At 45.7% G+C, this 27,388-nt stretch overlaps 1 protein-coding gene across 3 annotated transcripts; it reads left to right on the forward strand.

Annotated features, from left to right (window-relative positions):
• The first annotated feature begins 408 nt into the window (after window positions 1-408).
• Window positions 409-27,332, forward strand: LOC310997161 (lysine-specific demethylase 6A-like). Of its 3 annotated transcripts, none has more exons than XM_083986810.1 (30): window positions 409-908; window positions 1,044-1,107; window positions 7,838-7,946; window positions 8,299-8,348; window positions 8,830-8,888; window positions 9,634-9,754; window positions 10,115-10,169; window positions 10,976-11,010; window positions 11,599-11,692; window positions 11,814-11,940; window positions 12,039-12,137; window positions 12,687-12,906; window positions 14,221-14,358; window positions 16,229-16,360; window positions 16,467-16,535; window positions 17,177-17,284; window positions 17,842-18,237; window positions 18,979-19,898; window positions 20,414-20,543; window positions 20,639-20,744; window positions 20,835-21,040; window positions 21,133-21,194; window positions 21,566-21,640; window positions 21,721-21,869; window positions 21,959-22,073; window positions 22,166-22,353; window positions 23,106-23,247; window positions 23,346-23,472; window positions 25,712-25,882; window positions 26,081-27,332. In XM_083986810.1, the coding sequence occupies exons 1-30, from the start codon at window positions 718-720 to the stop codon at window positions 26,108-26,110; spliced, it is 4,488 nt and encodes a 1,495-aa protein (XP_083842936.1). In that variant the 5' UTR covers window positions 409-717; the 3' UTR covers window positions 26,111-27,332. The 3 variants fall into 3 exon arrangements, with proteins under 3 accessions (XP_083842936.1, XP_083842937.1, XP_083842938.1); XM_083986811.1 differs by having other exon boundaries at window positions 409-899; XM_083986812.1 differs by lacking the exon at window positions 14,221-14,358 and having other exon boundaries at window positions 409-899.
• Window positions 27,333-27,388: the final 56 nt, after the last annotated feature.

The following is a 27,388-nucleotide window of genomic DNA, read 5'->3' on the forward strand; positions in this document are numbered from 1 at the left end:
GTTGTAATTACGCTTTGAAATAGATGCAGAATGGCGCGAAAGCCTGGGAACGACTGATGCATTGCAGTCATCATTTAACCAGCACGTAAGGAAATACGACAAACTGGCACCCAAGTGTCAATATTCATTATTGAATACAAGATGATATTTCTGCCGTGTGCAAATGATTGCATTGTCATGGAAACAAAGCTCTCACTTGCATGCACATTGGTGACAGACACGTCTAAAGTGAAATTATTTTTTAATGCGCTTCTAGGGTAATGATAATATAAAAGATGCGTGGTTTGCGGGGATAAATATGAATATTTAAGATAAAAGAATGATATAGCAGGGAGGTCATATGGTGGGATGCGGGCGCTCCCATTGGCTGTCGAGGGGGGAGAGGGCGTGGCTAGAGCGGCGCGTGGGTTCGCTTAGGTGACACAATTATAACAACTTTATCTTCGCGGCCGAAACGCATTTTTATTGTGAAATACTCACATTTTGGATACTGTACTCAGCTATTCTCATTCAGATAGCGGCACAAGATCACTTTGTGATGAAAGATGTGACGATCGAGGAGCCACCCGGAGAGCGCTTCTGTCCCCCCGAAAGGATTTACTATATCGAATCGCATCTTTTCATCCTGGGAAAAAAGTTTTTGATCATTTTGTTTTCTTCAGTTTTTCTTATTTGATTCGGCGGAGCCAAGCGTTTGTCCCCGCGTCGCGATTTTCCATGCAATCGTGCGGTGTGTCTCTCGCCGTTGCTGCCTGCGCTGCTGCTCGGAGTCTCGGCTCGGCTTCTTCTTCTAGTGGTGATGAGGGAAAGAAAATGGCGGCGGGAAAAGCGAGTGAAACAGAGGAGGACTTTCCGACACTGACAGCCCAGGAGAGGGACAGTTTGGCCGGGATCGACAGGTCGGAAAAGTAACCCCATGCACTCACACGATCGCTCAGTTTTAAAAAATTATTTCTTTTCGTTTCTCGCATATCGCAAAATGTCTCAGAGCCGCTCGCTCTGCAAGTGATACTGAGCCGCCTATGTTGTCTTCTTGTTTGCAGCTCACTGTTTGGATTTCAGAAGCTTCATGAAGATGGCGCCAGAACGAAGGCCCTGTTGATGAAGGTAGCAAATCTAACTGGATGTTTTCTTTTGTTTTTGTTTTTTACAACCAAGCAGCGCTCCAACCTCCTAGCATGCATGGCGGTTGGATTTTGCTCTCTAGGTAGCAACAAGCCAGTCTGTGTGCAAGTGGCCCACTCGCTAAGGAGACCAAGGCCAGCTAGCCGCAGCCCCCTCTGTTAGCCATCCAGCTAGCTAGCTTGCTGGTTAGCTTCTCTCATCCGATGAAGAGCGACCCTGCACCTGCGGCTACGCGGTGAAGCTAAGCCATGGTAGCCGACTAGCCGACGGCCCCCTCGGCTTAACTAGCTTGTTATAACGCTTGTTGTTCACGTGTATCAAGCAGGCAGCCGCCCTTCCCTGTTAGCTTTGTAGCTACTCCATACAACGTAATGCTTGTGTACTTGCAGCCGTACCCATCAACAACACAACGTCGTCACGGTTTTTTTTTTGTGTAGCACATTGATTACCACCGAAGACATTGCACTCTAACGAGGAAAGTTTGATGTCGTCGTGAGGTTGTTTTAGTGCAAGCCTGGTCACTCCAGCCCCCTAACCTTACACACATTACGTACCCTAGCCTCTATAATAACCTCCTTGGTCGCTAGTGGAAGTAACGTTAATGTAGCTGTGCACCAAATACAGCTGACGCGTTTACGTTATTTGGTAAGGTTAGCTTGCCCCCCCCGCTCCCCCACCCGTATGATTTTCAATAGGTCACAGCTTCCGAGCCACGGTGTGGTGGGATATATTGTTTTGTGGCATTGCACAGCTCCAATGAACCTACTTAGTTGAAGTCCCATTTTTAACGTTTTTGAGTCAATGTGAACGAGTTGACAAACGTTACAAGTAACGTTAATGGCTGGCTGCCTGTCCAAGATGGCGGGACATGGCGGAGTGACACTGATAGCTGTGTTACCAATTTCATATGAATATATAGCTCCCGATCGTTTGTGTGTTGATTATGTGACCCCCTAAGTGTCCCATAGGATCCCAGCTCGTTGTTTAGTTGTGCTTCTGTCGCCGACTGAGGCTGTGTCAAGATCCTTTGTTTACAGTTTTCATGGCCCCTGTTTGGTTCTGCATGCACTCTCCGGCTAGGAAGCTACGTGTTATGAGAAGCCATAGCCCCCCTGTGCTGCACATACTGCTGGGCTAACAAAGAGCAAAGCACCTCTCTTGTGATTTTTGTCTTCAGCTGTGGGTGATGTAGAGAAGATGGGGCTCTTGACAGCTCATGGGCTGCGGGGCCATCCACGTATCTGCTCGCTAGGTGGTGTGGGATACCTAGGAAGTGCAGCTGCACAGAAACGGCACTGATGTTAACACACTTGCTATAAACATGATTGTACCATGCAATGCAATCAGTGTATTGAATCTAACTGTCCGCTTCTTCATTTCAAAGCAGTGCAAGCTTATCAACATGTGTTACTTCTCTCCACAGCAGGCTTTTTGGACAGTGATGCAGTGGTTTACCACACTATGTGTTGATCCTAATTTCAGCCTTGGGTATTTTATGATTTGTTTCCCCATAGAAGTGATCAGCAGCCATCTTGAAACAGAACCCAGACATACCCTGTGGCATTGGTTTGTCAGTGGTGCGTATTAAGGGGCTATGTACGGTGGCCCTGAGAGCTCAGTTCAGTGCAATGCATGCAAATACACGTACACTGCAAATTTAGTAATTCTTCATCAGCATATCAACACATGCACTGCAAAAAAAATCACAACACATGTAAATAAACAGTGTTGTTGCAGTGCTTGGAGCTCTCAGGGCCACTGCAGCCGTGTCACTTAGATAACTTCTTCACTATTGGCATAGATGATGGTTATTTATTTACACCTGTTGGTGAATGTGTTGGTGATGTGCACGGTGGTGGTGATGGTGGTTGTAATGTTTCAAGCAGCATCGTCAAAGTCAGATTTTGCTACATGGTCGTCATCTGTTACAAGACTTTGCTGTTTCACCCCCATACCTGTTCACCTTGGTATAGATGCATGCAGGTACTGTGGGGGTTGTATACGTCATGTAGCAAGTATGTAGTTGAAATAATACAGCTGTATCAATAACATAATGGGCCTCTGTTTATTGACTGTAGGTTAATACCAAGCCAAACGACTGAGTGAGTGAGATTTAGTTGTATCAGGGCAGAGACTGGCCTTACCCAGCAAATCAAGTGTCAGCAGAACAGACAGAATACTGAACCACACTTTTGGTATTGAACATGCTAATACATAGAGCTGGACCCATAGTGAGCAGCAGCACGAAGGAAGGAAAAGCAGCATAATTATCACACTGATACCAGACTGTAAAATGATAGAAAACACAGTCTGACACACTGTGGAAATTGCTGATTGCTGGGCTTCTATCTTAGGTCAACTGTATTAGTGTGTAATTTCTGCCGTCTGATTATCCCCAGAGGCAAAGAAAGCATTAGTTCGGGGTGTCTCAGGCGCAGATAGCTGACTGTAGATCCTTCTTGGCTTCATTAAGACATACATTTTTGTGACACGTTGAATTGTTTTCTCACTCAGCGGAGAATGCCTCGTGAAAACAAAAAAGCAAACGAACCAGAACACGGCATGTCTGACTCCAGTGTCAGACAGTCTGTGTTTGAGTCGACTGAGGAATATTAATAAAACGTTAAATGTGCAGGAACTGTCTCATTTTGTCATATTTTTCATTAGAAATCTTTTTATTTTATTTTTTTTATCGCTCCATTTCGGCTCAGAGCTCATTAGTTTTGAGCAACGGCCCTGTCTGGCTCTGCGCGGTGGTCGTGTCGCTTCCCCCTGTTGCTTTGTGTACATGCAGATAACCGTGGGTTCAACACTGCTGACAGAACTAGGTCACTGTATCACCAACAGTAACTAGGCTGCCGTGACGTAAACTTCAGATAACTTGACAGAAGATAAGCTGTCAACTTGGGAGTCCTCCGCCTTCTTCTTATTACCCAGGAATGACAGAATCTGTATTGGTGATTATTACTCAGTGAAGAAGGGTCATTGGGTCTTTCTTTTTCTTTTTTTCTGGAACAAGTTTGCATGTTCTCTGTGTTTGCATGTGATTCCTTCAGGTTTAGGAAGGCCACACTAAAAGACGTGCATGTTAGTTATTTGCTCTGCTCTTGCATTGCCCTTAACTAAGGCTCTGCACTGTGGCTGACCTCTGTGCCAAAATAGTTCCCATAGGTCATCTGCAGAGGACAGCTTTTCCCACAGGGATTAATATAGTATAACTTACTTGAATAATACTTTTTGCCTGCAACCACATAGCAGCACATCGACTGACTCATGCAGTCGTTTTTTGTAAATTAGCCATTAAGGTGGTCGGTGTAGTCTGAAGAAGTATGAAACTGAAAACACTGTGTTTCACTTCATTTTATCCACAGACACTCTGTCATGCACTGTTAGTCCACATCAAGGTGCTGGTCCGAAATCAGTCATGGTTTAAAAACACCGTGTGTTCCATGAAAGCAAATGGGGGGCAGAAGCACCATCCCTTCAACAACCCCGGCCACGGCATAATCTGATCACATCATCTGTTTCAGATCGCGCCGTGTTTGTTCTGATTGAGTTAAATTGTTTGATAAGTTAATAGCACTGTCTGCAAAGTTGCTAACCTCATGATGAAAAGCATGTGTAAGAGAAGCACTGACGACAACAACATTTAACTTGACTTAGTTATTATTTTATTACCTTATACAACTGGCATTTTATTCTATTTATTCATACATCATTGTGTGTGGGTTAGTTTAATTTTTTGAATATGTGTGAATGCCTTTGGTACGAGAAACGTTACATGCAACGGCAATAAAGTATTCTATTTTAGTTGTTTCTGTTTGAGCATTTTAATATTGCATCATAGCTGTTTGCATGGTGCCTGCAGATCAATGGACATAATCTGCAGATATGAATGGAATAATCTAGATCTGTAATCTCTTCCAATTACAAGATAGATAGATATATATTTTCAGATTCTTACATAATGCTGGCTGGTTAACCTGTTGCCTGGCATTTGACCTTGTTCTCACTTGTGACAGTGTTTACATTGTTTCAGTCTGTGTCTTAAGTAAAGTAAACCAAGGTGTTGTTTGACATCCAGACTGTTTGGGATCTTCAAAGGCCTAGAAGACAAAGACAACATTTCATCAGTTTGACGTAGCAGCCAAATCCCAGGTAGAACTGCACTGCAGGTGTCTCCACAGGTTTCAGTCCCACGTTGCTTCGGTTCATGCAGCTCAGAGAGGCTTTTGAGATCCACCTGTGACTCAACACTTGGCAAATCTAAATGTTGTTTCTTACACAGGTTGATGCAAAATGAATGAATGTCAGCGCTGCAGAGTCAACCACTCAGACCAACACAACTCATCTTCTATCTAGTTGTTTTTTTACACTGTAACTCTAAACTAGTGGGGGGGGAATCTAATTCTAAACACTGCAAAATGAAAGAAACAAATAAATGTTATGGTGTCCATGTTGGTGCAGTGATATGCTGTAAATTACACTTAAATTGGCTGGATTATTACATGACCTGTTAAATCATGAGTAATTTACAGCCACTTCCAGAGAATGAAGCTGGTTTCATATATTTACACCAGTGTGAATGTATATAACATCACAAATACACATCAACATTACTCTGATGATGTTCAGAAAAAGACTGGAGATGTTCCATGGTAACGGAAGCACCAAAGAAAAAGAAGAAATTACAAAAATCACTGTTTTCTGGCTCAGTGAATGATAGAATGGAAACGCAGCGATTACATGTGGTGTTTGCAGTCGTAATGAGATATTCCACCTCACCATCACAAAGTGGATAGATGAAGAGAACTAAAGCATGATGGGAGGCAGCTAATCATGTGTAATTCATCTGCAGCCGTCTTGGTATCAACAGGTCAAATCTGACGCCTGTAAATGAAAACCTGCACAGTCGTTGCTCCAAGCGGACGTCCATCTTTAGGGACAGTTAGTGTGTCCTCCATCTCTCACGTACAATAGTTACGTCACATTAATTATTTGCCATTGAAATGACCACTGAGTGTGATTTCTTCCTCCCTCTGGTCTCATCTGGACTTTCTCACAGATGATGATGATGATGAGGGGCTCTGAGGTCTTCACCCTCTCCTCTCAGCACCTCGCCTTTCCATCTCTGATTTTGCAGCTGTGGTCCTGTCGAAGGATTTTTTCAGCATCTTGATAGCCATGTAAAACATTGTCGATTATGTAACTGCTTTTTTGGCACAGGCAGCGCTACCCACCATGGACAAACAGTGGGCCTTTGTGTGCGCTTTTTTTGAAGTTTACTTCCCCATTAGTAGCGGTTACGGTTTATCACCCATGAAAACGGCGAGATGAGAGGTCGAGGACTCATCCCAAGTCCATAAACGCCGAAGCCGTTTTTCCAGCTGCCGCTTCTTGGCTCCAAAAAAAGGCAGAGCGCCACTCGGCATTGGGAACCAGCTGAGTTATCTCTGACGTGACCTCAGAGTGGTACCAGAGGAGCGCTGCTGCCAAGGAGGTCACTCTTTACTGTGTTTGTCTTGGTGGGGGAAGGAACATGGACAATATGTGCATGATTTCATACAGCCTGGACCGCTCATATTGGCTCTGGTTGTGTTTAACATCTAAGGCTGTCATCATTAGCATCTCATTTTAGCCGAATTATAACTAAAATGGACATGTGTGTGGTCTCCAGTCTCTCAGTGGATTATCTGTCTGTTCCTGAAGTTGCAGTTTATTTGTTTTAAAGGTTTAGTGTGTAAAATGAGGGGAAAACAGTGACATACACACTATTATTCCCATTCTATTATTTATCTATTAAATTATTCTATTAAAACTTAAAACTCTTGAAACATGCTCTCTGGTTGGCTGGATTTTCCATTCCGTACAAACATGGCGGTGCAAGATGGCGACACTCTCCAAGCAAAACTTATTTTATATGTATATAAAAGAAGAATTATAAGGCTATGGAAACCAAACAGATTTTATTTTATAGCAATTATACCCTTATACAAATATATTCATGGGTAGTATATTCAGATTTTTGCCAATAAACCATGACACATTTTACACACTGGACCTTTAATGGTTTCCTTAGCAAACAATAGGATGCTTCTCTCTACCAGCATTACTAACTGTTAAACCAACATGAAACTGGACGTGTGTGACCCAGCTGCTGCTCGCTGTAGGATTATTGACACAGCATAAGTCAGTTGTGATGAATGGTGGTGATTGTGATTGTGGTTCAAACTGTTGGGAGAAGGAGCCACATACGACGGTGACACCGCGGCTCACTTCCCTTTCTTTTTTTAATTCATTTTTAGAACCTGAAGTGTGAATCCAGTTACTGGTGTATCTCCTTTTATCAGACAGAGGGATCTGTAATAGAGGTTTAAAAGAAAAAAGGCCTCAAGCACCCTTATCTGCAGCAAGCTTCATTCCAGAGTTTGGGTTGATACTTATCTGCTGAAAAGACTTTGAGTCAGTTTGGACGGAGTTGTGTGTGGAACTGACGTCATCCTCGCTGTGACTTTCAGAAGTTCTGCATGAACTTGCACTTTCTTCCCATGTGTTACTTTTTCTTTCTTTTGCATAATGCAGCCATGGAGACACAGAGCCGTGCCTCTGCCCCATGTATGCATGCATAACATATCTGACAGATGCACCCAACTGAGCCAATTTTGTTTTTGTCTCCCCTCCCTCCGTCCCTCCCTCCCCTCACCTCCCCCAGGCTGTCCGCTGCTACGATTCGCTCATCCTTAAAGCCGAGGGCAAAGTGGAGCCTGAGTTATTCTGCCAGCTCGGCCACTTCAACCTCCTCTTGGAGGATTACCCGAAAGGTGAGTAATCTCTCCTATTCATCTGCACTCAAGAGGTTTGTACAAACATCCATTCCTCATACCTCTTTTGTTCAGAGATGCTTAGCCTGTTGTTGAGTCTGGTTTTTACACAGCCACCTCAAATACCACACCTCCTTATGCTTTGAATGCACCCTCTAGCACCAAACTCATTGAAGATTTTAGATTTGCAAGTCTTTTTTCAAAACTTTTATTACAACTTCAGGCTGTTCAGTCGTCCGTGCAGATATTTTTCCCATGCACACACAGAGCAGGCTCCACTCCTGCTCAAACAGAAATGCTGACTCAGTCCTGTCTTCGATTAACTCTCAGCCTCCGTCTGCTTTAATTACAGCATTATCGGCATACCAGAGGTACTACAGTTTACAGTCAGACTACTGGAAGGTAAGACACACTCACGTGCTTACAGTACATCCTCACTTTCTCACTCAGCCAACGATACTCTCACTTTCTCGTAATTATTCCGGTGCCGTCTTTCCCACGCATTCATTCGCTCACACACAGGAAGCACGTTTGGTCTCAGTCGGTTAGATGATGGTGTAAGATGCGGTTTCGAGTTTCATCTCGTAGTGTTTTTGAACCCTCTTCCTGTGCAGGTGACGGTTTGCGGTCATTGATCGCTCATTATCGGGGTTTTCTGATTACTGAAGTGCAGTAAATAAGTGCAGAGGTTTTGTTTACATGCCACCTTTTCTTGAAGAAATCAATGACAAATTAAATTATATTTTCATTGTACATTAGCATATAAACAAATTATGTCCAATTACATAATTTACATACTGAACATTGTGGATCTGAAATGTTTGATTCCTGTAAAATTGTATTTTTAATAACAACATTCACATTTTCCCTTCATCCCACGCAGAATGCTGCCTTTCTGTATGGCCTGGGAATGGTCTACTTCCACTATAATGCCTTTCAGTGGTGAGTGCCGGCTTCTATTGTGTTCTATTTGCATTAAAAACTCTATGTGCTAATGAATCAGTGGTAACATTCCACATTTTTATCACAAAATGATCAAAAACAAACCTGTTGCTGCACATCTGAACAGCCACAGAGGAGAAAAGTGCAGCCCGTCCATTCAACAGAGGTTTCTTATCCTTAAAGGAGCATCTGTGCATGTGAGATGAGAGCAGCCTCAGCAGCACTCAGCGTGGCCATGCATGCGTTGTTACCAGTCGAAAAACAGCTTTTGAGTGAAGCCGTCCCCCATGTTGTTTCCATAGCAACGCCACAACCAGAGAGGAGTGTGCTCTGGCTGAATTGGCAATAAGAATCAGCCAGCTGGAACCTCTGGTCAACTGGAAAGCACCAAGAAGGAAAATACAGTCACTAGAGAGAGATATTTTGAAAATGCTGAGACATTTCTTCTACTGTAGCACCTGCAGCGACTGACTATCTGCTGCAGCATTAGTTTGACTGATGTGATTCTGAGGAGAGCAGCTCAGGTTCATCACTGACTGTGTGAGAACATCTTTAGTATTCAGAGATGGTGACTCACGCAGCGTGACTCGAAAGAGCACGGAGAGAATGAGCTGCAGCAGCTTAGGTCCTGTTCACACCTGTTGTTTGGTTCCTTTGGTCTGGAACAGCAGAACAAGCTCTCAGCTCCTAATCCGGTTTTATCATCTGTCTCTTTTCTTTATCATCTCCTTCATTTCTCATGCAGGGCGATCAAAGCATTCCAGGAGGTGCTGTACATTGACCCAGGGTTCTCCCGGGCCAAGGAGATCCACCTACGTCTTGGTCTCATGTTCAAAGTCAACACAGACTATGAGTCAAGCCTAAAGGTAGGCCCCAAACACACACAGTCCACATTTACATAATCATGAACCAGCAAACTGAAAAGTCCTTGTGAACCTGGGAGAAGGTTTTATGAGCTGCCGTAAAAGGCGTAGCATTGCCTTCGCTGTTTACTGCATTTATTCTGAAGCACATGCAGGAAGTGTGCTGTTATTGTCGACATCAAACACCAGCTCACCGGCAGCACGAGCGAGTGGAGCGGTGCAGAGAGCGACAGGGGCTGTTACAAAGCCTGAACTGAACCGCTGCCGGCAGCTGTTGATAAATAAACGCTGTCGTGCACGGGGATTTTTTTACACGGGGTGAGCTGCACTTTGACTGAATTCTATACCAACTGTCTCTTGCAGCATTTTCAGCTGGCTTTGATTGACTCCAACCCCTGCACTTTGTCCAAAGCTGAAAGTAAGTGATATATTTCCTTTGTGATCGCATGCTAACACTTTAGAAATAGAAAATAGAAATGTCTGTGTATGATTTAAAGATCAGAAATAGACAGTAATAGATCTGCTGTTTTTTCCCTCCTCCGTCATATTACGTATCGTGATATAAATTTCCTTTGAGCTTGGAGTCTCCTCCACCTGTATAAACAGCAGGAGCAGGGAAAGTCAAGCATCTGACTGTGTTCACCAAGTGTTAGATTATGATCAGCTGCCGGGGCTCAGCCTGGTGAGAGCTCTTTTTTTTTTCTTTATTTGATATGCTACTTCCATCTCATCTCTCCCACCCCCAGTACCTGTTACCTTGGCGACAGCAAAACCCATTTTTTTTGCCCAGCCTCTTGCCGTTTGCCTTCGCCCCATTGTGTCTCCCCCCGTGTTCCTGCTCTCACTTACACACACGCGCACACACACTCACTCATAGCAAGGGCAGCCCCCCGTCTTTCTTCCCCACTCTCTCTCTCCTCTCTCTTTCTCTCCTCCGCTCTCTCTCTCTCTCCCTCTCTCCATCTGCTGAGAGTCACTCAGGCAGCTTAGATCAGACACTGCAGCGTTCCAGACAAAGGAAGGTGCTGCCAGGAGCACGGCTACCTATCTGCTCTGTTAAACAGGCGGAGACAGGCAACCTTGGGGTTTCTGACACCTATTTATTGACAATGCAGCGCTACTTCTCAAAGACTTCCAGCCTCCAAGGGGCCGGGGGGTGGGAAACCTCTCTTAAATGACTGAATGACCTCCTCCTAACGTGGTTCCTCTTCTCTTCTTTTACAGTTCAGTTCCACATTGCTCATTTGTATGAGATTCAGGTAAGTGCTTTTTTTCCTCTCTAACCTCTCGCTTCAGTTATGCTTTGCTCCCAAGGACACCAGACACTTGTTTTTTTTCTTTCTGTCATTTGTAATTGAGTGTGCGAGCTGCATGCTGATTGAGGCCGTAGCGTCACAAAATCACAGGGCGCCTGAAAGCCGGGGGGGGGGGGGGGGGGTCGCCGCGTTTTGTTCTATATTTTGAACCAGGTGCTGACAAATTAGGGAGGGAGCAGGGTGCGTGCATGAGTGGGTGGCATGCGGGAGGGGATAGGAGATTACTCTCAGCCGATCGACGGGGTTGCCACGGAAACAAGAAAGTCTGTCCCCCCCCCGCACCCCTCCTCTTTTGTATGCTGGTGGTCTCCCTCTCTCTTTATTCCAGTTTCAGTAGAGAGGTACAGTAGCTCTCAGCACTGATCTGCTTTATCAGAAGTGAACGCTGCAGCAGATCTGCACAGTGGGGCTGAATTAGGAAGAGAAGGGAGCGTGGTGGTGTTATAATATTAAGTGGGTGAATCCATGATGGTGTAAACAGCTTCACCCTTTGTCATTGTGCTCTTCTCCTTCTCATTCCTCCATATCCAGAAGAGATACCGAGCTGCTAAGGAGGCCTACGAGAGCCTTCTGCAGACGGAGGATCTTCCTGCACAGGTGAAGGCCACTACCCTGCAGCAGCTTGGTGAGTTGGAGATTACTCAATGTGGAACTGAGAGCCTCAGCTTCTCATCTAGGAGACGTGTCATTCAGGAAAATCTGAAATTCAATCCCCTGATCGATCGATCTCATTTGACATTCTCCAGGCTGGATGCATCACACGGTGGAACAGCTCGGGGACAGAGCCAGCAGGGACAGCTATGCCATCCAGTGTCTGCAGAAATCTCTGGAGGCCGACCCCAACTCTGGACAGTCCTGGTACTTTCTTGGCAGGTACGTCCGCGTCTCGGTTACTGTACATATCACACATGTGGAAGTGTTTTCCACATCTGTAGTAGCCTACATCCTCTAACTGCCGGTGTCTCTTGCAGGTGCTACTCTAGTATTGGGAAGGTCCAGGATGCCTTTATCTCCTATCGGCAATCCATAGACAAATCAGAGGCCAGTGCAGATACCTGGTGCTCTATAGGGTAAGGAACACATGTGTCTTCACTAGAGACTGTAGATTCATCTTAAAGGGATAGTTCAACATTTTGACAAATTGGCCTCGTCTCGTAACGTTCTGTTATTATCTCATAGTGTGGTGAATGTGCAGGTCACAACTTGTCCACCAGAGCGTTTTGGAGTTGTTGGATTGTGTATTTGATGAGTTTGATGAGGGAACCCAAGAAATCCCATTAGCCTCCGTAGCGTAGCTCTGAGCAGCTTGCGGCTCTGCTCCACCGTTCTAAAAATAGCTTGCACCAACAATTAAAGGTAACGAACCTACTGCTATGACTATAGGGATTATGGCAATGGGCCAATTTGCAAAAATGTTGAACTATCCCTTTAAATATGTTCTGAATGGAAATTCTTGAATGACCTTTTCCATTGTTTTCCAAATCTGTCCATCCAACCTCCCTATTTTGCCTTTCCTCCAATATGTCCATTGAAAAAACTTGATCCTCCTCCCCCCTCTGTCCTCTTATTTCTCCTCCTCATGTCCCACTCCTCTCCTCTCCTCCCCCGTCCCTCCCCAGGGTGTTGTACCAGCAGCAGAACCAGCCCATGGACGCTCTGCAGGCCTACATCTGCGCCGTGCAGCTGGACCACAGCCACGCCGCCGCCTGGATGGACTTGGGCACGCTGTACGAGTCCTGCAACCAGCCGCACGACGCCATCAAGTGCTACATCAACGCCACACGCAGCAAGGGCTGCACTAACACCACCGCGCTAACCCACCGCATCAAATGCCTGCAGGTGGGTGAAGAGAGAGTAATTAGAAAGCAGGAGGTGCCCAGACCGTGCAGCTTCAATCTGACCGTCCCCAGTTAGCCACAGCTTGACCACAGAGTGACATAGGAAGAAGGAGGGATGTCCCTTGTGTTTCCCGTGGTCAGATTTGGTGTAAAAGAGCATCAGTTGCTTCTCGGTGTGATGATTTAATTCGCTGGCTGCTCCGTGCTCTGCAGGTCACTCATTTAAATGGTTTTCACAGAGCTCAGTCGGGTGCTTGCCACAGCGGGCGTAACCGCTCACACTGCACAAAGCATCAGAGTTAAATCAGGACTTTTTTATTCCAGGATCACTCGAGGACATCCTTAATTGAAACTCTCCCCAAAAACATTTTGGGATCCCTTATGTGGATTGTGGGAAAAGGACAGTTTATTGTAGCAATGCAACAGAAAAACAGGGAGGAATGAATGGGGTCTTTAAGGGGTTGGGGTTTTCCTTCCTCTACCACCATCATCCCAATCTCCTGCCTTCTGCTGTTCTTTGTAAACATTCCTGTGAGTGCCGTGGCTGTGTTCAATCAGTCCATATACCGCTCCACAGGGATGTCATTATCCTATTGGGCATAAATGGAAACTTTTGAATCCAGCGAATATGAAAACAAAACGGATTCAGGATTCAAAATGGAATCAAAAATCCAGGTGGTGTCTGGTGGCGTTGTTTTTTTCTGGGCTTTATAATCTCCCATTCTTTCAAGACCTTAACCCCTGCCAAGCTCAACTCTTGTGTTGCCTATGCTGTGCTGCATTATCTAGGAGAAGGAGGAGAATAAACCTCGTAGCTCCCTTTAGAAACGATGGGAGTAATTGATTATTTATAAAGTTTCCCCTATTCGACCCTAGATTTAACACCTGGGGCTCTAACAATCCCCGTATCTCATGTGTTAATTTATCCATTTATATTTATGTCATTTTCCCTTTACATGTGCATGAAGGAATGTTGCATTTCCACCAGTTATGTTAGCATAAAGCATAAATTCATGGCATTAAGACAAGCTCAGCTGCTTGTTTTAATGGAACTCTTTGAGATTACTATTGCTCAATGTCATCCAAGTAGTAATGCCTCCTTGTGTGGTTGATACTGTACATGCTGAAGCTATATTAGCCAGCCAAGACAGGAGTTTGCATATTCTTCTACCTATTTACCATTGCTGATCATTTCCTTTGTTTTGAGGTCATCGTTTTTTTTTTATAAACAAAAAAAAAAAGAAAAGAAAGATAAAGAAAACCTTGTGTTTTATTATTTTTTTTTGTTTTTTCACGTCGTTTTCCATTCCCCTAGGCTCAGTTGAGTAACCCCCAGCTCAGTAGCCTACAGGGTAAAAGTAAAATGCTCCCTCTTATTGAGGAGGCATGGAGTCTACCAATCCCAGCTGAGCTAACCTCCAGGCAGGGAGGCCTGAGCAGTGCACCACAGCAGGTGAGAGACCAGATAGAGCAACTTACTTACACCTCCCTCCCCCCATCGCTCCCTCCCTCCTTTCCCTCCCTCCCCCCTTTTCCTTTGACTTTGAGTGCACACTCACACACACATAACGGTAATGTACACACAGACACACCCGCAGATCAACACCAGCGCATGCACTGTCCCACGCACTTGACGGGTAACACTTGCGCTTAACTCCCAACTTTTCACGCTGCGCGATGTCTAAAGAAGCCGTGCAGGAAAAAAAAAAACCTCTCAATGAAGAGCACGAGCGCCGTTAAACACGCTGAACACATAGAGACCTTGACTTCACTTCACGGTCACAGAAATTGTAATAATAACTCATACGCTGCTGTGTCCATAGCGACAGCAGTGCATCAATCTGGCAGCTTTATGGCATCTGTTTTGAATGAGAAGGTGTCTGTCCAGCCAAGTGTTACCCAGTCCTGCACCCCCCTCTCTTCTCCAACAGCATAGTAGTCACTCGGCCTCACCCATCACGCTCAGCACAAATCAAGTACAAATTTTTTTGTTAGTTTTTTTTTTTTTTTTTTTTTTTTTTTTAAAGCACCCATGCAGGCTTTTCTCAATCATTCTTTCCCCTTCAATTTCCTCTTCTAATCCTGTTTTTAATCTGATGTGGTATTCAGGATTACACCTCCTGCAGTTCATTGACAAGTTCCACTTTGAGGAGCCAAACTTGTTGAACCTGGGCCACGCTGTTTGCTCTTAATCTGCTTTGGTTTAGACCGGGGAGAAAGAGAGAAAGAGAAAGAGAAAGACAGAGAGAGAGAGAGAGATTGGCTTTCTGGATGGAGAGATTTAAACGCTCTAATTGTAAATCAAGTGGCTGTGGCTGTTTCTAAATCTCCCCCTCATTGACGTTTGGCCTTTTTCGACTCTGCTGCCCCCAGCGTGTGATCGGTGAGGTCGTGCCACCCCGTAGCTCGCACCCGAGGCTTCCTCATTGGCTCTGTCCACCCCCCCACTCCCCCACTCCCTCCCTCGTCCCCCCTCCTCTCCCTCACCCCTTCAGTAGTTGACCTTAGATGTCCTGCAGCTGCTCACAAAGCCCCAGCAACGCCCCCTAGTGTTCCATTACCACCTCATTCATTCATTCATTCATTCATGCTCATCATACAGTAGATGCCAGTGGCTCTGGTGTGTAAGTGTGTGTGTATGTGTGTGTGATCACTGTTGTGTTGAAATATGTCGATTCAGCCGCTTTGACTTGGTGAGCGTCAGTGTGAATGAGTTTGGAACGGGGGATGGGACAGATTTGAAATGTCAGATGTGATAGATTATACTTGATATTCTAGTGAAATGTAAAACAACGTGTAGATCTGCTAGTATTTCAGCATCTGGTTGGTACTGTAGGCTCCCTCAGAGGTAACGGTGAGGCCACTGTGCCTCAGCAAACATCTGCACCTCCCTTTACCTTGTCACCGAGTGTAATGAGGAACACCGAACGGCTGCAGGTGTCGAGGAGAAGCGAATATGCCTCAGAGCTGTCGTTGCTCTATGAAGCAACACCCCAGTGTTTTGCTCGACGATGTCCTGCTTGGTTGTTTTTCATGCGCTTACACAGAGTGACAATATTTCTCTCCTTTTTTTTTCCTCCTCCTGTTTCTCCACCCTCTGCTTTCCTTTGCCACCTGACCTCTCTCTCTCTCTCTCTCTCTCTCTCTCTCTCTCTCTCTCTCTCTCTCTCTCTCTCATACTTTGTTTTCTTCCTTTGCTCTGCTCCATCTCCCTCTCCTCTCCTCTGTGGCTCCTTTATGTGCTTCTTTTGCTTCCCTTTGCCCGCGCTCCCCCTCAATATCCACCACCACCACCACCCCCGTCCCGCTTCCCCCCCCTCTAGGCTTGTAAGCCCAATCACAGTGCAGAGGGCGGGGGCTCGGGTCAGTCTCTGCCCCCTCACGTGGGCTCCCTGGGCCAAGCGGAGGACCAGTCCTGCCCGGCCAAGAGGAGGAGAGGCTCCAGCCCCGCTAAGGTGAATGCAGCATTTACCTGCTGAGATAGTTGCATTTTTTTCAGCATATGACCCGTATGTGAACTGTGCACTTATAATTTAATGTTTTTATTTTTTTAACCCTCAGGGTGACTCATGGGCCAGTAATCCAGCACAACCGGCCCCTAACTGGTATCTCTCCCCACAGAAATTACAGGTAAAATCTAATTACCTCATATTTCATTGTATCTATACTAGGGTTGCAAAGGGGTGGAAAATTTCCAGTAAATTTCCAGAAACTTTCCATGGGAAGTTAAGCTGGGGAATTTTGGAAATATTCCAAATTGGAAACTTTCCATGGGAATTATGGGAATTTATGGGAATTATGGAAATGTATGGGAATTATTGGGAATTTATGGGAATTAACTGGAAATTGGGGGTAATTAATTTAGACAAACTGGATCATATCCAAACATAAATGTAAATATTTTGTTTTGTCATACGCAGACATCCACGTAAAATAATATAATTAAAAAATATGACATTTCAACAGATTTATTTGTGAGTAGAACTTTATCAAGTTTTAATTCTTGTATGAACAATCAATTATTTTTACTGAGCCACAAAAACATGAATGTTGAGTAAAATTTTACTCACCCTCACCAATCAATTTTGTAAATTTCTGATTTATTCCCGTTTATTCCCATATATTCCCGTTAATTCCCATATATTCCCGTTAATTCCCATGGAAAGTTTCCAACTTTGAAAATTCCCAGAATTTTGCAACCCTAATCTATACTCATCTGCACATCTTTGCTCTTTACATGAACCATGTGTTGTGTTGCCATCTGCCCTCAGGTGCTGGAACAGTTGCGGAGTAACAGGGCCAGTCTGAAGCCCCCGCAGCTTCAGATGCTGGAGCAGCTGGAGGCTCAGTTCGCCATGATGCAGCAGCACCAGCACCAGGTGCGAATCCCACATGCAGTCTCAACATACACACCGGAGACTGATTGACGCATACTGTTTGCAGCTTTTCCACTGTGTGCATGTGTCACTCACCTCTGCAGAACAGGAACACTATCTTTATATATAATGACTTAGAGAGCAGGAAAATTTTAGCTGCAGATGCATTATCTTTTATATATTTGCATGAGCAGCTGCGCTTCGTGCATGTATGAAGCAGTGAGTGTGCTATAAACACAGATGACACGTGCCTTGGGTAAACTAGATTAGAGTAAATAAAAGCATTAATTGAGGCTGTGTAAGTGCTGCTGTTGTTTATCCTGATGTGGCTCTGGGTGCTGAATTCCTGCGTGGGCGTGAAACCGTTGCTGTTTGGCAGGTAACGCACTACAGCTGAGTTGAGTAAAGTGTAAACACTGACAGATAAGAAGCCGTGCATCACTGAGGGTGTGTTTTTCCGTCATCCATCAGGTTTAAACGGACATAATATTGATTGAAACTGTATTTCAAAGCAGTAATGAAACTGTTTTAAATGATGGCGCTTGTGTTTTCTTTTCCAGATGAGACAGAACGCCTCAGGAGGTCAGGTGCGCCCCTCTCTTCCCAATGGACCCTCCTCCAACTCCCTCCCCTCCCCCAACCCCAGCCTCCACCCCACCCGGCCCCACCTGGGACCCCACCGGCCGCTGTGCCCGCCGCAGCCGCTGGCCAACGGGCCGACGGGCCCCGGGCCACACGGACCCTCGGGCTCCCTCCCAGTGGGTGACAATAGTAAGAGTAGTAGTAACAGTAGTAGTAATAATCAGCCAGGGCCCACGGACACAGGGCCCAACGGAGACGTGCCTTACCTGCAACCTGCCAGCAGCGGCGACGCAGCACTGCTACCTCACACCTGCACAAGCACGCAAACCCAGGACGCCACGCCGCAAAAGGCCCTGCACCTAAACTCCTCTCAGGTGAGGCATCCACCACCGATAGTGTCCCATAGTGTGGTTTCATGCAACAAACTGTTAAACTCAACTCTCAACTCAACTCAACTTTATTTATATAGCACTTTAAAACAACCGTAGCTGAAAACAAAGTGCTGTACATAGAGACATAGAACAATTAAAGGCAATAAAATAAATTAAACAGACAATAGAATACTTGTTTCATTGTTTTTAAAAGCAATTAGAAACAATTAAACAGTAAATAAAAGCAAACCATAAAACACTAAAACAAGAGCAGAGGTCTCATGTGGAGTTGAAAGCCAGGGAGTAAAAATGTGTTTTACGTAAGACTAGTTTTAAAGGGGAACTATGCAAGTCTGGTCGCATTTCTGCCGTTTTGCTAACCCTCCTCCCAGCCATGTGCATTTGTTTTCAACGAAGCCAGCGTTGTGTCACACTGCCGCCGAGACTAGAGCTGGGACAACGGGTCGGTGCCGCTCAATTACTCTGAAGCTGTTTAATTAATGTAAAAATGTAGCAAGTAAAAATCTTGCAAAGTTCCTCTTTAAATCCCTCCCAACTCTGCTTTTATCACCTTCTCAGTCCACACAAGGACTCTCATTAAATGCAGAGCTGCCAAAATATTGTAATTGTACCGACTTGATGAATAATGACCTCAAAGACAAGTTTTTTCTTCTGGATGTTTCGCTTCGACTCTTAACAGCTGCTCTCCTCCTCCTCCTCCTCCTCCTCCTCCTCCTCTCTCAGGGGCTTCAGAAGGGGTCTATTCCACATGCGACAGGCTCCAGCGGTGAGGGGGCCTCCTCTCACCCGCAGACCCCCAACTCCACCGGCCCTGTTCACCCCAACAATCAGGTTGGACATTCCACTAACGCCCCATCGCCACGGCAGCCTCACAACCACCTCCCCTCCCCTCCCTCCCTCCCGCCCTCCTCCTCTACCTCAGGTGGAGCAGCACCCAGTGCGTCCGCTACCAAAGATAGCAACACAGCCGCAGCAGCCGCCGCCGCCCTCGCCACGGCAGCGGCGTCCCTCGGCAACGGAGGCTCCGAGGGCAAGACGCCGTCGCCGCTGGCCGACGGCAAAACGGCACAGACGGACGGCCTGGCCAATCACGTCCACTCGGGGGATGGCGGCAAGGCGGCGGAAGGCGGCGAGAAGCCGAGCCTTAGCGCAGACAATCCTAGACTATCTGCCCTGCTGGCGGGGGGGAAGGGCGGCGGCGGCGGCGGCGAGGGCGAGCGGCCGTCAGAAGGGACCGTATCCGCGGCGTCCACCGCGCCCGAGGCCCACAAGAAAGTCAACAACATCCACCCGGCCGTCCTGCCCTCCACCCCCCACGCGCAGGGCAGCTCGGCCGCCTCCTCGCCCATCTCTGCCATATCCACCGCCACGCCCTCGCCCAAATCCTCAGAACACACCCAAACAGGCGTCCACAGTCCCGCCACCACCAACACCAACACCAACACCACCACGTCTGCTGCTGCACCGGCCGTCAACGGCAACGGCAAAGGAGGCATCTCCGAGGACTCTCAAAGCCCGCTGAAGGCCGAGCCGCCCGCCGTCACCGGCTTCAAAGCCACGCCTCCGCACGGACACAGCTCCTCGTCGTCGTCGTCTTCGATATCCATCTACCCCAGCTCCACAGACGTGCTGAAGGCCTGCAGGTGAGTCAACGTCCAACATCTGGAAAATTCTCGCTGTAGCTTCTGACATCCTTCACTCACGCTGCATTTCTAATGGATCGATTGTGTGTGTGAAGAACCAATAGAAATGTGAAGCATGCTGCATTGAAACCCTGTAAAAGTCAGCGTTGACTGTGAATGTGACTGTATGTGACTCTGGATCAGAACTTGGCTTTTCTTGTGTGTTTCCAGTCTGTGCCTATGAGAGTGTTTTTGTTTTGAAGATGTCTCCTCCCAGTGGATTAACAGAGAAACTGCGTTCCAGTGGCGAACGATTATGTAACACTACACAACACTCAAGGCCACCGGGCTGTTTGTTGCCATGCAGATATTTCTCCTCCATTTGGTTGCACTCTTTTTTTTTTTTTTCGTGTGTGTTTGTCGAATGAAAACGAGCTTTTCCCTGTTTTACATTTGATTGGTAAAACAGAGAACATGGCGTCCCACGCTGTGTGTGTGTGTGACTGAAAACCTTGGTGTTTCTCGCCTTTGTGCAGAAACCTGGGGAAGAACGGTCTCTCCAACAGCAGTATCCTCCTCGATAAGTGCCCCCCGCCCCGGCTGCCCCCTCCACCCACACCAGCCCTGCCCAAAGACAAGCTCAACCCTCCCACACCCAGCATCTATGTGAGTATTAACCAGACCTGAAATAAAGAATACGGGTCGTGTTACATCCGCTGTGTCTGTTAAATCTGTTAACTTGCTCTTTTCTGTCTGTCCAGCTGGAGAACAAGAGGGACGCTTTCTTCCCCCCACTGCACCAGTTCTGCACAAACCCCTCCAACCCGGTCACTGTCATCAGAGGACTGGCTGGAGCACTCAAACTGGGTAAATGCACGGTTCATAATGCGTGAAGCTGAATGAAACGCCAGATGATACTAAATCTGTATCTAAACAATTCTCCCGCTCCCTCTGCAGACCTGGGTCTGTTCTCCACTAAGACGCTGGTGGAGGCCAACCCGGAGCACCTGGTGGAGGTCTGGACGCAGCTCTCGCAGCCCGCTGACGAGAACTGGGACCCGGCCGGCACCAAGAAAATGTGGCGCTGCGAAAGCGCTCGCGCCCACACCACCATCGCCAAATACGCCCAGTATCAGGCTGCGTCCTTCCAGGAATCTCTGCGGGTCGGGATTCTACTTTTTCTGATCATACAAAGAACCATGCAGCTGGGGTTTATCTTTATCGCTGGTTTAACGTGTTTCCTGTTTGTTTTCAGGAGGAGAATGAGAAGAAGGCACTGAAGGAGCCGTCAGACACAGAACCAGCATCAGCAGAGAGGTATATAATGAGTTTTATAGTAATTCACCTTCCATACATTAAGTTTTTCCATTAGAAAAAAAACAGGTTTGGATATTCCCTTTTTCCTCATCATCAGTTTGGTTTTATTGTTTTATGTCGTGCAGAATGGGTTTAAAAAACCATCAAATACCAGACAATATCCAGTCTCATTTCTGTCATGTGAGCCTCCACCCAAGTAATTATATTTCAGACACTATGTCATCATGGTTGGCACCTCTTCTCTGAGTATCTGCTACATCCCCCCTTTTCTTTTTTCTTTGCTCGACTTTATGAAAACAAACTGAGTTTTTCATTTATTTTGACTAAATTGGCCACATGTGGTTCTAAATCCTCCTCTTATGTTCCTTCAGTGTTGCCCGCAAAAGAAGGGGACCTTTAAAGCACATCAAGTTCGGAACCAACATCGATGTGTCAGACGAAAAGAAGTGAGTATGGTTTTATCTCGCCGTGAAGTGATCCTTCATGCCTTTGAACCTGCAAGCTCATAATGATCTCTGTGCTCCAGGTGGAAGCAGCAGCTCCAGGAGCTCAGTAAACTCCCGGCCTTCGCTCGCGTGGTGTCGGCCGGTAACCTGCTGAGCCACGTGGGTCACACCATCCTGGGTATGAACACGGTCCAGCTCTACATGAAGGTCCCGGGGAGCAGGATACCAGGTGGGTGCGCTCATCCGTCACCAGTTATACACTCTCTCAGGTGTGTGTGTGTGTGTGTGTTATTGACGTGGTGGCGTTCGTCCCTGTAGGTCACCAGGAACACAACAACTTCTGCGCCGTCAACATCAACATCGGACCAGGAGACTGTGAATGGTTTGCGGTACCTGAGCCTTACTGGGGGGTGATGAGCAACTTCTGTGAAAAGTAAGACCAATCCGAAACCTTCCTTCCTCTGCTCCTTCCCTCCCTCATCATACGTCGTCCTAACGCCCCGTCTCCTCCTCATCCTCCTGCAGGAACAACATCAACTTCCTGATGGGCTCGTGGTGGCCCAACCTGGAGGACCTGTACGAGGCCGACGTCCCCGTCTACCGGTTCATCCAGCGCCCCGGCGACCTGGTGTGGCTCAACACCGGCACCGTGCACTGGGTGCAGGCAATCGGCTGGTGCAACAACATCGCCTGGAACGTAGGACCTCTCACGGGTACGCAATGAATCATGGGATACCGAGGTCACAGGAATTTGACTTCAGTCTTTAATCAGTCAGTCATCACGTAATACAACAACTATCAACACTACAAACAAGGTAGTGACTGGAAAGGCACAAGCGGAAGCATAATACTTATATTTATGCCTGTCCTACATAGCAAATTGAACAAATTAAAGGGATAGTAGCATTTTTTTTAAAGTGGGGTTGTATGATCTACAAATAGCCCCTAAGTACTTTAATTGCAGTAGAAGACTCTCTGCACTCCTCCCGTTAGCAACGCCAGCCCATAGCCCTTACCTGAAAAAAAATACACAGTTCCATTGTTTGCTATAATATAAATTTTTTTTGGGCTGGCGTTGCAGAGAGTCTTCTACTGCAATTAAAGTACTTAGGGGCTATTTGTAGATCATACAACCCCACTTTAAAAAAAATGCTACTATCCCTTTAAGCTACCCTTCAGCATTTTTACAATATAGGGAAAACAAACAAACATAAAAAGTTAAACTAAACCAGAAAAAAGAGAACTGAAAAGCATCAGCTAAAGATCACAATATGTGGCGACCTTTAGTGAAGTGGTTTTTAGCTGATTATTGACCTTTTTAACTGATTACTGATCTGATTAGAGCAGGGTTTTAGCTCCTGTCTACAGCTGCTGCCTTTCACACACAGCCACTGGCAGAATAATAACCGGCGCACCTGTTTGCGTTGTACACACCGCGGCTCACATGACACTTGTGTGTTTCCAGCTCACCAGTACAAGCTGGCCGTGGAGCGCTACGAATGGAACAAACTCCAGAGCGTCAAGTCTATGGTTCCCATGGTGCACCTCTCCTGGAATATGGCTCGCAACATCAAAGTGTCCGACCACAAGCTGTTCGAAATGATCAAGTGAGTCAACAGCATCTGGTGCTTTCAGCGTGTTGCGTTCGTGTGGATTGTGTGTTTAATTTTCCCCTCGTATCCCCCCCCCCTCCTCCCCCTCTCAGGTACTGCTTGCTCCGGACGTTGAAGCAGTGCCAGTGGGTGAAGGAAGCCTTGGCGACGGCCGGCAAGGAGACGGTGCTGAGGCCAAGGACGAGGGACGAGCCGGCTCACTACTGCACCATCTGTGAGGTCAGTATTGCGCATGGGGGGGAACGTCTCAGCTGCAGGGGTGTGAGTTCTAACAACATGTCACATCTCAGCAGCTCACACTTATTTTCTAGTGGACGATAATTGTCTCGCCCGTGCGCTTGTCCCTGCTCACATCCGGATTGAGACTCAACACCCTACATGTTGTATTTGCACCTACAAGTAGAAGGGGATAGGTTGTATCAGAGGACATTTTGGTTTGTTATGTAGTTTCTACTACACTAACTAAGCACACAATTAAAACATCAAATTGTGCAGCTTCTTCTGGACATTATGGCTGTTATTCAAATTTTTCATACTATTTATACTTCTTAAAATATTCAAATATTTCAGATTTTTTTTGTCCCATAGGAAATACATTGGAACTACTGGTCCTACGTTGAACCTCGTCTGCTTCCACATACTTTAACCTACAGGCTTCGTTCACCTTCTGAACTGTAGACAAACTTCTGATGTATTCACCTTGTATATAACTTTTTCATATCTTTGAGATAAAGCCTTTCAGAGCACATGAAATCCTCCTCTGACCAATTTCACACTTTTCAATTAGTGTGTATTGCGTCAGTCAGAGTGAGTGGCATCATCATCAGAGCACAGGAGAGCCAAAACAGAGACTGGAACTTTTCTCTTTAATTTGCCATTAAACCCATAAATGACACTCTACACTCATGATTTTGGAAACAGTTTGTACTGACCACACTTGTTCTCTGTCTCACAATGTCGTCAAAAAAGCACAGAGACGAATTGATCGCACGTACCACAGTTCTCAGCACATCATCACATTACAATGAATGACAACACAGTCTTGACAAGTGTGTGCTGTCTGTGGCCTAGTGGCAGAATAAAGGTCTATAGATCATGAGGTCATGGGTTCAAATGCACTGAAACTTTAAACTTCAAGACAGGGGCAGAGACAAAGCACAGCTCTTGAATGATTTGCATTCAGACATGTGTCTGTCATTTCTTGTCCTGCGCTGCCCCTAGTGGATGTGACAGGCAGAATTCACCTCCCCTCCCCCGCCTTCAATTAGCTACAGGTGGTCACAGCTCAGTAAGAGACGGATCGCTCGTACCACAGGTTACAGCACATCATCACATTACAATGAATGACAACAGTGTGTGCTCTCTGTGGCCTAGTGGCAGAATAAAGGTCTACAGATCATGAGATCATGGGTTCAATTCCTGCCTTGGTCATTCCTTTGCATCTTCCTATATCACTGAATAATCTCACATTCATCAACGTCTAAACCTCCCCTTACCTCAAGTACTGCTATGGTGGAGTGGTAAGGTGGCTGCTTGCCAACCCAAAGGTCACTGGTTCGAATCCTCCTTGAGAAATATTGTTAGTTAAGTTTATCAACCTCTTCCAACTTTAACTACTACCACTTGGTCTGGCTTATTTTCTAGCATTTTTCTCGGCTTTCAGCCATCTTTGAATAACCTCAGATTGATGACAGCATTGAAACAGCTTTGATTCATCACAGTATAGAACCCATGTGAGTCGCAGCTCTCTGTGGCCTAGTGGCAGAATAAAGGTTTATTGATCATGAGGTTGTGGGTTCAATTCCTGCCTCACTCATGCTTTGCAAGTCATTCTTGACTTTCTGCTATTCAGCTATCACCGGACAGTCTTTGATTCATGATAGTATAAAGCTTGTTGTGTGTCAGGTGCTCTGTGGCTGAAAGGTTATTGTATCAGGTTACCAATCATGAGATCATGAGTTCGATTCCTGCCTCAGACATGTTTGCTGCATGTCATTGCTGTACTTGCTCTCTTTGCTAATTTAGCATGGCTTCAGCATTCACATGTTCAGAGTAGTTCTTCGCTGCTCCATTTATTTTGGCATTAAAGGCCGATTCAGTTTTGTTTTGAGCTAATTAGCGGCTTTGCTAATGGGTTGATTTTAAACACAGGGCTTTCAGCTGTTTTTGTAAAAAAAAAAGAAAGAAAGTCTCCACATCCCATTCAACAGCTGCTGTCATTGTGTCCCAGCAATTGTTCCATTACTCACTGTCTGTGCAGCAGCAGCTCCAGGATCTGTCTGTGGATGACATCATCGCTGCAGCCTGTGTCTGCTGTTCATCCTCATTCAAATTCGCGAGTCACAAGCTCAGGGTTACAATGAAAAGAACACGGGTTATGGATTCTGCACGAGGTTCAAGTTGTTCAGAGTTTGTGCCGCCTCTTAAATGCATGTGTGTGTGTGTGTGTACTTGGCAGGTGGAGGTGTTCAACCTGCTGTTTGTGCGCCGCGAGCTCCTCTCCAAGAAGCAGTGCGTGATCCACTGTCAGGACTGCGCCCGGAAAGGCAGCGCCACACTGGACGACTTTGTGGTGCTGGAGCAGCACCGGATGGACGACCTGATGCAGGTCTACGACCAGTTCACATTAGTAAGTCCACGTTTATGTGAAGCATAATTATTTTGTGAAAGATTTTGTTCGTCGAGTTCTGACGGTCAATAACTTTTCAATCCTGTTTAATTGTGATGATGGATTCAAGCTTTTACCTGTATTGTAGCATTTGAGGCCTCAAAATGATGCATTCAATGACCAAATTGACTAATTCTTGTGTATCGTCTTCCTCCCTAGGCCCCTCCTCTTCATTCATCTTCATCTTGACATTAGTTGACACCTCTTTTCTTCCGCTGTGGAGCCACGACGCCCCTGCACAGGAACTTGTATTAAGATTGAGAAAAAAAAAGAGAAAAAAACTCAACAAAAAAAAAAGAACAAAAACAAACATCTTCATACACGGACCATTTCTGATATTCAGGAAAGCCAAGGCCGTCTCCCCACCCTCACCACCGCCCCTCCCATATGGCTGGTCTCCATAGCGACGGCTGGAGGCTGAGTGTGTCTGTCTATGCAACCTGTTTTGAAGTGCTGGTGCCGGGCCCTTCCAGAGGGGGGCGCCACCAAGCTCGCTAACAGGACTCGTTCTCTCTCTTCTCCCTCCCCGCACCCTCCCAGCCCCCTCTAATGACAATGGTTCAGCCCTGTTTTAATGGAGGACTTAATCAAAAACGGTTGGGAACAGGGGGACGAGGGGGAGGAGTGGGATTCTTTAATGCGTGATAAAAATGTTTTGTAGATACTTGTTAACTGTCACAACTGGCAACACCACCCGTAAAAGACTACTGACTTGACAACCTTTCTCCCTCCTTCTCTCTTTCTCTCTCTCTCTCCCTTTTTCTCGTTTTCTATTCTGGTAACAGGATGAAATGTTCGCTTTTATTTAGAGATTTCCCCCCAGTTTTCTTCTTCTGTTTTTCCTTATAAGGAGCACTAGCCTAACTGGTCATTTTCTATGGTAGATAGTAATTTCAAGACTCTTTGGACAGCAAAATCTCCAAAAAAATTTGTAATGTGAAGAGTTTAGGTGAGTTTCTTTCTTTATTTCATCTTTTCTTTCTTCTTTCTTTCTTTCTTTCTTTCTTTTTTTTTTTTTTTTTTTTTTTTACAGCTTTTATGTTTTATCTTTGTCTTGTTCTTTTCAAAACTATGGCATTTTGTTTGTTTCTTAGGTAAAAAAAAGAAAAAAAAAAGAAAAAATTTCTGGAAAAAAAAAAACATACTAGCCAAGTCACAAAGAAAATGGGTTGCACATAGACTTACGGAATAAAAGTTTAATTTGTGATTTTTGTTTTGTTGTTTCTAATCTTGATGTAAATTTAAACTATTTATAAATACATATTTATTGCTTGAAAATATTTGTTGATGGAATGCTGTTATTTTTTCCAGAATACCTGCCATTAAATTTGAAGGAGTTTTGTCATTTTAACACAACTCCTCTTACATTTTCTATATATAAATAAAATTGCTTAGCAAGCATTGTACAGAAACGGACATTTAAAATTGTTTTATTGTTTGAAGAATGTTTTATGATGAGTCAATAAA

This window comes from Trachurus trachurus (assembly GCF_905171665.1).
Source record: "Trachurus trachurus genome assembly, chromosome: 2".
Lineage (NCBI taxonomy): Eukaryota > Metazoa > Chordata > Actinopteri > Carangiformes > Carangidae > Trachurus > Trachurus trachurus.